This window comes from Lissotriton helveticus, chromosome 9 (assembly GCF_964261635.1).
Source record: "Lissotriton helveticus chromosome 9, aLisHel1.1, whole genome shotgun sequence".
NCBI lineage: Eukaryota > Metazoa > Chordata > Amphibia > Caudata > Salamandridae > Lissotriton > Lissotriton helveticus.
The window spans coordinates 232,129,526-232,142,770 of NC_136070.1; the positions used below are offsets into that span (position 1 = coordinate 232,129,526).

General features: G+C 45.2%; 1 protein-coding gene across 2 annotated transcripts in view; it reads left to right on the forward strand.

Annotated features, from left to right (window-relative positions):
• BUB1B (BUB1 mitotic checkpoint serine/threonine kinase B) overlaps positions 1 to 13,245 on the forward strand; it is a 317,125-nt gene that overhangs the window by 118,414 nt on the left and 185,466 nt on the right. For both annotated transcript variants that reach the window (XM_078659779.1, XM_078659780.1), the window contains exons 12-13: positions 1,199 to 1,251; positions 8,557 to 8,644. In XM_078659779.1, coding sequence (XP_078515905.1) covers positions 1,199 to 1,251; positions 8,557 to 8,644 — 141 coding nt within the window. The remainder of the gene's footprint in view (positions 1 to 1,198; positions 1,252 to 8,556; positions 8,645 to 13,245) is intronic.

The window sequence follows — 13,245 nt, forward strand, 5'->3', positions numbered from 1 at the left end:
CCCTCTTCACACAGGATCTTTTAAAGTGTTTCTGCTTTGAGAATGCCATTGTTCTCCCCACAATTTTACTGCAGCCTTTTAGTTCTTAATATAAGTTCGCACCCTTTATTGAAAGAACTCGGTTCTTTAAACCTCTGTGATCAAAGCTGCAGAATTAAAATGTTCTACCTATGGTGGATACGTTTCATGCTAAACTAAAATCACCAATAATGAAGCAGATTCCATATCGTCTGAAAATGCGGATTCTTTACAGTAGAGAGTTGATCCAAGCACATTAACCTTCACAAAAACAAAGAAAAGGAAATCTATGATGTAAGTTTTCCTCCCTCCCCTTTTCTTTTTCCCCCCCGTTCCCTAGAAATAAGGACAGGAAATATTAAGTTGTTATATTAGAATGTTTCCATTGTGTCTGCCTTCGACTAGCCTTTTTAAAAAAATTTTTTTAGGCATTCATCCTCGTTCTATGCTCCTCACACTGCTTACGCCCCGCTTTGTCTGTGATGAGGCTTCCTGCTTCACATCTGACTTTGGGTCAGTCTGCGCCGTCCCTGCTTCTCCCTCTCTCTTCTACTCAGTCTTCCTGAGCGGTCATGGTCTTTCACATTGCTGCTCCGTGCTTCTGTTCAGTACATTTTGTTCTCTATCTAGGCAGTGCCTCCATGATTTTGTCATGCTCTCATAGGAAGCCCTGCCCTCTTTGGTCTATGCCAAAGTCATCCATTGTTTTTAGCCTTGTTCCAGATATTTCTTTTTTGATTTCTAACCTCCATGACACCTGTTCTCTACTCTGCCACCCCTCCCCCCCCCCCCCGCCTCCCACACTCTCCATGGTTTCCTGTATTAGACAACAAATTTTTTTGCTCAGTGATAGTCCTTTCCTCATCCTAACACTTGTATACTTTGAAATCTTCCCATCAATCAGGCGGTGAAGGATTGGACTTACCAATGGGTACAAGCTATTCTTTTTAGAAATTATTGAAGTGATGGTTCTGAGCACCACCTTCATGTATGCTGCTTGAGAGTTGAGAAGCTTTTTGGTGTACAAATGTGCAGTTTTTTTTTTTTTTAAAGGGCCACTTTATGAAAATTATCCAAATACATATCTTATTAGATCAGTTATTCTTGGCTTTAATTTCAGCTTTGAAGCTTTTGTGTTTGAATCCAAAGTTATGAGTTATATTTTCATTTTTTTTTCTAGGGTTAACCAAGCCAACCAGCAGGAAGAAGTGCCAGTACAACTGAAGCCATCTGGTAAGTTTACATCATATCAATACTAGTATATGTATATTCCTGGTTCCTGGGAAGACAAGGATTTTTTGGTGTAGGTATGTGTGTTATTACAGAGCTGCTGCGGTCTTCTCTCAAAGTATTTGTTAGTTATTAATTTCAGATTCCTGGTGGTAAATGGGCATGCACATAGTTATTTTGTTACTGAGAGAATGAGAAAGCACCAATAGATGACTGAGTATGTTGAAGCATGTCATGTTCTAGAGCTACTGCATAACATCATTTCTAATAGATTTCTAACTGCAGATTCCTCACCTATTGAATACGTATACAGTCGTCGTACTGGATCTGGAAACTTTTTGGCAGTACCTTTGGTGCTGTCAGGTGGCGTTGTGCGACTCTGCACTGACACAGTTCTGCTCCGCGCAATATAGGCACCGCTCCTGTACTCTGACACCAGTTCCTTTCTTTCCATGCCATCAGACATGGATTCAAACTACCTCTTGCCTTATTCGAGTCCTGTCAACCTCACATTTACTCAGTGTGAAAGAAAAAGATCACCTCCCTAGATGGCACGATTTAAACCTGAAGGAAGTGACCCACTTAATGCCACCCGGGTCACCTTGTACCACCTTCCATGCTAAATGAAGAGTCAGAGAAACAGTGTAGAATATACACCAATAATCATTTATTATATTTTCTGAGAGCGGGGCTCCGTCTGCACAGTCTCGAGAGAGTACTACAGAGTAAACTGAGTAACAGTAAGCATAAGGATACATTATATGCATTGCATGGTCAACTCATAAAACGCTCACAATGGAATTTTCCCAGCGGATGGGTGGACAGTATAAAGACAGAAAAAACGTTTCTACTCTTGCACTGCTCAGAACACTTTCAAGGCCGTTCCACCCTGGGCTACGATCAAAAGGCCAGACAGGTGGGAGAAGTTATTTATCGAGGAAAAGCAATGCACTGGCACAAACAGTTCCCCGTTACAGAAACTAAACTTAGCAAGCGGAATTTATCGGAATCAAACAGGATTAGTTTCGCACAGTACAGAAAATGGCACCTGAAAAAGAAAATGGCGTTATACATGACATTAAAGAGCATCAACTAGCATAATCTAAAAAACCCTCCTTTCAGCATGAGCTAAATATATTTTCTATTTAGAAAGTAGGTAAGCGTGGCACATATTCTGGGGTAACTGACATCATCATCATCATTATTTGATACAGCATCATAATTAGAAATGCTGTGGGCTTTTTTACAGTTGATGCCAGATATTGAGACCGCATAGAGGGATGTCTTCAAATATTCCCTTGTCTATATTCATAAGATCATCAGTATGATTCTGTAACGTCATAGTGGCATTCGTAACAGAGGCAGATAGTTTCTGTTTGGGTGTTACAGCAGTGGCACAATAGGAACAACAAAGCGGGAGACATTGAATGAGAATGCAACAGAATATTAATACTGCTATGAAATAAACAATTTCCTTAAGGATCCAACCCCAATTACCTAAGAAATACCAATTCCAATTTCCATGCCTATGACATTCTCAATGATATCCATAATGTGTTCTGTTCTTTTCCAAATTCTCTATATCTACAACACACTGGTTGCCAATTATTGTTCAAACACAACTGCTCTTGGCCAACATAAAGTCCACCGTATATCTAGTCTATTCCGAATACACCTGCATTCTTTGTAACCGAGTAGTAATATCAATCAAAGCTGCTACTGTAGTGTTGGATGGAATCTTCAATTTACATTTGAAATACCCTCTAGCTTTGTCACCTCTGGCCCTAGGAGTGCCACCCAAAGTAAGTATGGAGGACATGATGTATCTACAAATGTTATACAGTTGCTATAGCTATTCACTTCCAACTCTGTTACCTCGTCATAAAATTCTTTTGTTAGACCGTTTTACCAATCTTGTTTTAGGTCGGACGCGTTTACATGGAACACCTAAAGGCAGGACCATTCCGAGAGCCACATCATCAGTACCATTGTAGACATTTGGATAAGTCCCATTGGACAGAAAGAAAAACCGTGGGTGGGCATATATCGGCCCCTCATAATCCACTGCAGCATATCTGGAAGTCATTCCAGAGTGCTTGGATCTGATTAATTTACTAGGTATAGGGTGGTTTTATACAGTATTGTCCATGAACAATGGATGTACAAAGAAGTATCTGTAGCGTTCACTATGGGGCAATAAGTAGCATAATAACCAGCCTCTCGGGGTACTGTCAATTGTTTATAATGCTAACACGCGAGAGTTCTATTATGTTCTTCTGTATAATTTTTTTTATCACAATACGTGTTATCACAGCCACGTTAACCCTCACCATGTGGTTTTCAGTGGTGTAGATCTGGTCCAGGGTAACCAAATCTGAACATTCCCTTTGCCTCCACAAACTGTGGCGGACAAGTGTATGTAACAAGTGACTGGGTATTCAGTGCAAAGGCTAGTAACAGATCGGATCGGATAGGATAGCTGGTGGTCCCCTTCCTAAAGAATCTCCTATGGGTTTTAACCCGTTGGGTGCTCATGCTACGGCGCTCCGGGACTTGAATTTAATCCTTTCCCGTATTGGCAGCCAGTGGAGGGCTTTGAGTGCAGGTTTGGCCGATACTCTACGAGATGTGCCAGTAAGCAGCATAGCCGCCGAGTTCTGAATGCGTTGGAGGGTGTTAATGGTCGATTCTGGGGTGGCCAAAAACAGGGCATTGCCATAGTCTAATCTAGACAGAATTAGCCCTTGAATAAGTAACTTCCTAGAATGAGCTGGTAATAAAGGGAGGATCTTACGGGCTGACCGGAGCAGGTCCACGCAAATACCAGCTGTCTTTTTAGCTTGTGTCCTAAAAGAAAGGTCTTGCTCAAGCCATACTCCCAAGCTTTTAAGTTCGTTCTTAGGAGTGGGGGGAGCCCCCAAACATGAGGGCCAAATTGAATCCGGAAGAGATGTTACCTGATGGCCTAGAAGCATAAGCTCTGTTTTTGCGCCATTCAATTTAAGGCGCGAGCTGCTCATCCATGAATGGATTTCCGAAAGGCAGCCATACAAGTTTTCTGTGCAGACTTTCTCTTGGGAAAGTGAGACGACAAGTTGGGTGTCCTCTGCGTAAGTAGTAACTTTAATCCCAAAGGGGGTGACCCCATCCTCCAGTGGGGCCATGTACACATTAAACAAGGTAGGGCTCAAAGACACACTGGAGGGGGATTAATTTGGAGCGTGCACAGCCTTCCCAGACTTGAAAAGTTCTATTCCTCAGGAAGGAAGTGAACCACATCAGCGCTGTACCAGCTACTCCTAGATTAGACAGGCGTTGGATTAAGATTTTATGGTCCACAGTGTCAAAGGCTGCACTTAGATCCAGGAGGATCACCACCACTGATCCTCCTGAATCCAAGATGCACCGTGCCTCCCCGACCACTGCTATCATAGCGGACTCAGTGCCCTGACCTGGGCGAAAACCCGTTTGGGAGTTGCGGAGTAGCCTATTAGTTTCCAAGAAGGAGTAGAGCTGCTGATTAGCAATCTTCTCCGCAATCTTGCTGAGACCTGGCAGCAATGAAATTCCTACCTCAGCAATTGGGACTACCTAATAGTACACCACTACTACCACTTAGACAAGATCTGGGAGTAAGGCCGATCACCGAAGGGGCGGGGATCAGGCCCTTACATTTTTTGTAGACTGATCCGGGCCTTGCCAGAACTGCTTGCCTATCGAGCTGGCCTCAAAGAAGTGTTCTGGATCCCGGGGTCGGGAAGCATGGAAGCATACCTTGGATGAAATACATTAAAGATACTTTGACTTGGGTAGGGTGTGCGTATCTGCGGACAGAACCGAAGGTTGCTCTGACAGTTAGTTAAACACTGTTAAAGAGGAGGTACCAGCAACACAAAATGGATCAACAATTGGCGTTCTCCTCACAGGTCCTCACAGACAACAGCACAGCCATGTGTTATTGCAACAAGCAGCTCTGGGAATTGGTGGGCTTGAGTCCTCTCAGTGGCTCTAGATTAGGCCATGACAGTGTGGTAACCAGAACGTCTTGGTATGTCCATCTTACCTCCAATCGGGTTGCTGGAAGGTTCTTCTATCGCAGTAGCATGGCAGGGTCTTGTATCTGGTCCTGCTCAATCTTCTCCATGCTTGGAGATGGAGTGTTGGCAGTTGTCTCCTTTTGACCTTCCTTCCAAAGTAGTGAAGGTCATGCTTGTGGCACAAATCCTTCTACATGGTATGTTTACACTGGACGCTGGGTTAAGTTTGTGGGATGGTGCACTCGTAATACAGACCTGTTGCAAGACAATCTGTCTGATGTTATTTTCTATTTTATCTTTAGCACAGCAAGGGCTTGCTCTGGAATGATTAAAGGTTATTGGTTGGCCCTTTCTGCCAAGTGCCCTTATTCAAAACACTTTGTGATGTGAGTTCTCAAAGGTTTATTCATGTTTCCTCCTAAACCAATTATGAAGCCACAAAGGGAGATTAATTTAGTTCTTGCTTTATGTGTACCCGTTTTGAGCAGCTGCACACCTGTCCTGTACTTCTCCTGACCCTGAAGACTGTTTTTCTCATCTCGATAGCTTCAGGTTGTGTCATGAGTGAGCTTCAATGTCTGCAAGGTCAGCCACACTGCACTTCATTCATTCCTGACAAACTTGTGCTGAGGACTAGAGTGGCCTTTCTACCAAAGGTTATAACTCCATTTCATGTAGGACGGTCTACCACACTCATGACGTTTTTTGCTCCTCGGTACAAAAAAGGGTGGTGATGGACAGAGCATCTGACTCAATCAAACACTCACACCCAGTCAAAAGATCTGGGTTTAATCCATCACCGTTCTTTAGCCCACTCTGCCACCCCAGTTCAGACATGGCTATATGCAAATCAGTCTGACCCTGTGCCTCATGGGAACAGTCAAGCCCGAACTGCCAAGCCATGTCTTCCCTGGACCGGAAACAAGCTTCTGAGGACCGGTTTCTGCCATTCCAGCCGTCTTCAGCCCGGCTTGCTTGAATCCAGTGGCAAAGTGAGCAAGGGACTCACGTCTGAGCATACCCTGCCACACTTATGGCGGCCAAAAGCGGTACAGAAGGGGGTGGTGATGGACGGAGCATCTGAATCAATCAAACACTCACACCCAGTCAAAAGATCTGGGTTTAATCCATCACCGTTCTTTAGCCCACTCTGCCACTCCAGTTCAGACATAGCTATATGCAAATCAGTCTGACTCTGTGCCTCATGGGAACAGTCCAGCCCGAAATGCCAAGCCATGTCTTCCCTGGACCGGAAACAAGCTTCCGAGGACCGGTTTCTGGCATTCCAGCCGTCTTCAGCCCGGCTTGCTTGAATCCAGTGGCAAAGTGAGCAAGGGACTCACGTCTGAGCATACCCTGCCACACTTATGGCGGCCAAAAGCGGTACAAAAGGGGGTGGTGATGGACGAAGCATCTGAATCAATCAAACACTCACACCCAGTCAAAAGATCTGGGTTTAATCCATCACCGTTCTTTAGCCCACTCTGCCACCCCAGTTCAGACATGGCTATATGCAAATCAGTCTGACCCTGTGCCTCATGGGAACAGTCCAGCCCGAACTGCCAAGCCATGTCTTCCCTGGACCGGAAACAAGCTTCCGAGGACCGGTTTCTGGCATTCCAGCCGTCTTCAGCCCGGCTTGCTTGAATCCAGTGGCAAAGTGAGCAAGGGACTCACGTCTGAGCATACTCTGCATACCCAAGCCGGGTTGAAGACGGCTGTAATGCCAGAAACCGGTCCTCGGAAGCTTGTTTCCGGTCCAGGGAAGGCATGGCTTGGCAGTTCGGGCTGGACTGTTCCCATGAGGCACAGGGTCAGACTGATTTGCATATAGCCATGTCTGAACTGGGGTGACAGAGTGGGCTAAAGAACGGTGATGGATTAAACCCAGATCTTTTGACTGGGTGTGAGTGTTTGATTGGTTCAGATGCTCCGTCCATCACCACCCCCTTTTGTACCGCTTTTGGCTGCCATAAGTGTGGCAGGGTATGCTCAGACGTGAGTACCTTGCTCACTTTGCCACTGGATTCAAGCAATCCGGGCTGAAGACGGCTGTAATGCCAGAAACCGGTCCTCGGAAGCTTGTTTCCGGTCCAGGGAAGGCATGGCTTGGCAGTTCGGGCTGGACTGTTCCCATGAGGCACAGGGTCAGACTGATTTGCATATAGCCATGTCTGAACTGGGGTGGCAGAGTGGGCTAAAGAACGGTGATGGATTAAACCCAGATCTTTTGACTGGGTGTGAGTGTTTGATTGGTTCAGATGCTCCGTCCATCAATACCCCCTTTTGTACCGTTTTTTGCTCCTCACCACTCCAAAAAAGTGAAACTCCATTGTTTGGATTCCAGAAGAGCAGCTTTTTGTGGGTTCGTTTGGGGCAAAGAAAGGCGAGGCAATGCAGAGGTCTATTCACCTGGATGAAGTCATCTTCTGCAGTAAAATCTGTTACGCATTACTAGTTCTCATTTCCATCCTGTCTAACGATTCTGTGGAGTGAGCTTTTTTCTATCCAAAAAGGTCCCAAATTAGAGATCTATGCACTTGCACTTATCATTGGTTTGTGAGCTCCGCTTCTTAAGGCGTGGCCACTGTCAAGAAATCGAATGATTTCCGTGTGCTTGAATAGGACTTAGGAGTCCCAAGCTGTCACTTCTGGGGCAGAGTGGGGTTTATGCGGGGCTGCACAACTCCAACTTCGTTTGCTCAGGAGCTGTACTGGAAAACCTTCTGGATCCAGTTTGGCGCCAGGGAAACTTTAAAGGGGAGGAATCTGCAGATATATTAAGAATCCACAGAAAGAATGCTATTGCAGGTAACTAACTTGTTCATTTAGAGTAATAATGAGTATCTGGTGGTAGTCCAGTGTTAGTTAAATCTGTCTTAATGCCTCTAATTGTAGGCAACCCAACTTTGACATCTTAATTTTTTCTGGTTTGACTCCTGCGTCAACATTGCTCTATTTTGCTAACACCAGTTAGCAGTGACCATGCTGCTGGATTTTCTTTTGTCATTTTGTCCTTAAAACCACTATTTGTTTTTAATCTCCCCTCTTTCTTTAAAGTTATTTGGTGAAGTTCTTACTTATTGTGCTAAACTGTGTGCTATTTTTTTTTATATACACCAATTAAATTGTCCATTGAAAATGGTCTTGTAGTTCGTATTAATCCTACTTTCGCATTGAAAAAAATATAAAATATTAACTAGCAGTGCTGTCTGAAATATTGTGAAGTGTGTTGAAGGCAAACATTTAAGAGCCTATACATTTGTTTTAGAATCAATTTCTGCTGCTGTGACGGTGTGTCCAAGCCTTCCTTTCATGATCTTTGATGAATCTGAATCTTCAGCTTCACGTAATACAAGGTAGGTTTGGTAACAATGGCACTTTTAAGTTACTTTGTTTTGTTGCTCTGCAGTACACCCTATAGCTTAGACCCCAAGGAAAAGCGTTCGCTTGTTAGTCTCCTAGCCAGTTTGCACAATCCATCTTGCACTTCGACTATTCATTCCTATAAGGTGTTTGATAGTTGTGCGAAGATAGACACTGAAAGCTTGATACAATGAGCTGTCTTCAGATATGTCAGCGTAGCTTTGCAATGAATTGGCTACGTCTCTCACAAAAACTAATGTGTCAAGCTATGTTTAAAGTCTTCTTGGAACATTAATGTACTTGTTTCCTAAAGAACTGGAATTTGTTCTGTCACTTTGGAGCAATTCGTTTTTTGTTACTGGTTTATGTGTAGATGAGGTTAGAATCTAGTGGGGTGTCTATTGGAAGCCCTTATCCCTTAGGCGAGGTGAAGAACAAATCCGTACAAGCACCCTCGGCGTGGCACAGATGGAAAGAGGGAGCATACTACCCTGCCCATTGGCTACCAGAAGGAGGGGGAATAAGTTACCACTGCCGCTAGGCAAGATGTAGGATGGTATAAATAAGTCTTCTCCCTTCTAAATATACACAAATCAGACATGATAGGGTAAACAAATTCCCTTCCCAGTTAGGAAAAAAACAAAGCAGCTGAGCAGAAAGAACTGGCAGCCTTCATAGGCATCTTCAACCCCTTGTTGTTGTCTTCTTGAGGTTGAAAAAGTACTACATTGCCTCTTTTCTAGGTCCCCGATATCTTGCTCTTGGTCACTCCTAAACCTCCAAGAATCTTAGGAAAGTTTGTCTTGAGACCAGTTCATAGGGACCAGTTCTTGATAGCTTTGGGATTACAGGAGACCAATCCTTGTGCATAGGTGGGTAGCAGGCAAAGGACTTAGCCATCCCTTTAAGCAGGAAGACAACAGGAAAATCCTTTCCTGATCTTCACCAAGTTCAGCTGTGTTTTGAGAAGCTGTTGGCGAGAATCTTTTCTTATTTGTTACTAGCCAGTAATGGGTGAAAATGGATTAACAATCTCCAAGAAAAATCCCACAGTCTACCCAGACCTCTTTGGCAGTAGTGCAGTCCTCAAAAATCAAGGTCAACCCACCGCTTACCCTTCCACCTCGCCAGATAGGTAATCGAAGAGGCTGAACACTTTTGGGGAGAGAATCTTCTCTTACACCAAAGTGGCCCTATGGTTGGTGAACACAGCATGTCACTTGGGCTGATATTACTATGCTCTATGGTCAGTTGTGCATCTGCTGCCCATGCCTCCTGAAGAGGGCAGATTCATCCTGAACCAGGCTTTGGTGGACGGTCGGAAATCAGCTAAGTTCACTATCAGGTGTGGACTGGATACCACGGACTCCCTAGGCAGGGCCATGGCCACTGTGATGGCCACCATGCCTACTTACGGTCAACTGGGTTCTCTGAGTATGTCCAAGCATCTTTCATCAACATGACCTCTGATGACTCCCGCCTGTTTGGCAACAAAGTTGTTGACATAGCGCTTGAGTGGTTTCATGAAAGCCAAGTCATCACCAAATCCCTGGGTTTTTCTGGCTTTCCGATCACAACAACTGTCATTTTGTCCTTTTGCTGTCTGGGCTCATATGAGCCTCCACAGTGCCATCCGTACCCTCCTGCCCAACAGACATCCCAGCTTTTTCGTGGTAGAGTTTGTGAATCACACAGAGGGTATAGGAACCAGTGCCCGTACGCTGTCCAGCCACCTGTCTCTCCTGCTGCCTCAGCCTCCAAACCACTGTAGTGAGTCCTTCACCCAGCACAACTGTCCCGTTAGTGGCAGGGACGGGCACCACCTGCCCCAATGTACTAAAATCCATTCCAACATGTGAATGCTACAAATTGCGCAGAGGGACTTTGCCCTTCCGTTCTTGGGACCACCTCTGTTTTACCACCTGCCCCAGAACGGCTGACGGAGGACTCTCTCTCCTTATGTCATGAGGAAGTGCAGGCTCTGTTGGCCAAAGAGCTATTGCGAGGATTCCAGCACTAGAAGTAGGGCATGGTGGTTGTTCCTGTTTCTTTCAAAGAATGGAGTGGAGGCATCAGTCATGCTAGACCTGCACCCACTCAACACCTTCCTGAAAAAGAGCAATTCAATATTTTCAGGATAGTAGCATTAGACTTGCAGGAAGCTTACATCCCCATCCTGCAAGCTCACAGGCATTACCTGCTGTTCACAGTAGGCCATGAGCATTTCCAATTTGATGTGCGCCTCACCTCCTTTCTTGGAGATTGAGCAGCAGCAGTTAACAGCTTTCGACCTGCTGAATTGATGTTGTGTTTACCTGTATAACAGATTAATATTTGAAGTAAGCGTTACTTATGCAATCTAAATATAAATGTTTGAGAATGATATGAGTGCTGGATCAAATTGTTGTACTTGCTATTGTGGGTTTTTATTCCAGGGGGCTTAGGGGAATTGAGCTTGAGGTCCTGTACACCTAAAGACGAAGTATAATACCTTACTTCTGGATAGGTGCAGTCACGGTTGCCTCAATCCCCGTGATATTGTTCAAAATTGTCTGGCTTTCGACCTTCCGCCCGAAGTCTGTAATGGTAACTTGGCAGCCAGGCATCCCTCCACTAAAACAGTATGCACCTGTAGATGGAATACATTTCTGGCATGGTGCACAGCAGCGGCTGTTGGCCCCCTTTCTGCTCCTCTTTCCGAGGCCCTTTTGTACATTCTTTCTTTGGCCCGGCAGGGATCTGTCTTGGGCACTCTTAAAGGGTATCTTGCAGCTATCTCTGCTTTTCTTCGGCTGCCAGATTAGCCGTCCTTATTCAAATCTCCTATTGTAAATAGGTTCTTTAAGGGCCTCACTCATCTGTTTTCTCCGTCTCCTTTTTTGTAATGCCTGAATAGGACTTAAATCTCGTTCTCACTTTTCTTGTGTGCTCCCTTCGAGCCTCTTCATAACTGCCCTCTCAGGTTGCTGACTCTCAAAACTGCCTTCCTTGTTGCCATCACCTCTGCTCGCAGGGTGAGTGAGCTACAGGCTTTATCTTCTAAGCCCCCTTTCCTGTCTGTCTATCCAGATAAAGTGGTGCTTTGCACAAAAGCTTCATTCCTTCCTAATGGCGTCATGCCTTTTCATGTGGGACAATCTATTACTCCGCCCACTTATTACCCGCACCCATTAAAGGAGGAAGGGAGACTCCACTGTCTTCACCCTAAACGTGCATTGCCTTTTTATCTTGATTGCACAAAAAACTTCCGGGTGGATGTTCTATTCATTGGCTGTGTGGGTGCCAAGAAAGGTCGGACTGTTTAAAAACCGATATCTCTGATGGTTTGTCCTCTGCTTCAGAATATGCAATGCTTTGGCCAAGAAGGAACCTCCTGTGGGGTTGCGTGCTCATTCCACCAGAGCAACGGCGGCAACCACGGCGTTGGCACGTGTAGACCCCATTCTTGACGTCTGTCAGGCAGCAACCTGGGCATCCTTGCACACGTTTACCAGACACTACTGCCTGGACAGTCGAGTTTGGAGGGACACGTGTTTTGCCCTTTCGGTCCTCCAGGACTTCCTGGTATGATTTTGGTTCGCAGACCCTCCGGGGACGGTTTTGCCGGGCTATCTATTCTAAGATAAGGAATTTAAACTCTTCGGTCATCTGTGGGAATTGCTCTTCTGTGCCTTCTGGTCACCTCCGAGTGGCATAGACTCTGTCCCCTCTGCTTGCACGTTCTTCTCTTCAAGAATCCACCCTTGAATTTCACCGGATGCTTGCACTGAAGTCCTCCATTGTGGTCTACGGTGGTTTCCGACATCACTTCGCACCTATGCACAAGACTTCCCTGGTGTAGATATCCTGGTTCCTAGGGTATCCACGGGTGGGATGACTCTCGCACCGTCTGTCTTCCATGGGGTTTCTTTAGGGTCTTTTGGGAAGGGTGCTTCTGCAAAAACTGCAACCATGACTTTCCAGTTGACTTCCATTGAGTTTGCAGCTGTTTCCACTCTGCACACAGCCTCTGCGGGGTTCACTTAAATAAGTGTGCACCATATACTAAGCTAGCCTCATACAATACTTCAATGTTATTTGCGATTTTCGGAAATAATTGAGACGTTCATATACCTCCAATAAGTCTGAACGTTTTGGACTGAGACTGTGGAGTTTAGCCTTGGGGGAAATAGCGCCAGGCCTATTCTCTTAAGTTCTTTGTCTCTTTTGCCTCAGCAACTTGATGGTCGCCAGTGACTAAAGCCATAGCAAGTTGGATAGTTCAGACGATACAAAGGTGTGTCTGCAGCACGGTGTCACGCTGAAGAAAAGACCAAAGGCACACACCAAGAAGAAAGATAAGGCAACACTGGCCTTCATGGCAAATGTCCCTCTCAACATCTGCATGGGTGCCACATGGTCCTGAGTACACACCTTTACTTAACATTACTGTGCCTGCATCCAAGCAAGGAAGGAGGCACAAGTGAGACAGACTGTATTCAAACATCTGTTTGCAAATATGAACTTGTTCTCTACCTAACCTCCCGCAGGACAAGAGAGTACTGCTACACAATCAATGCACAGCTTGTAAACTTTCTGGATTCACATGTGACCT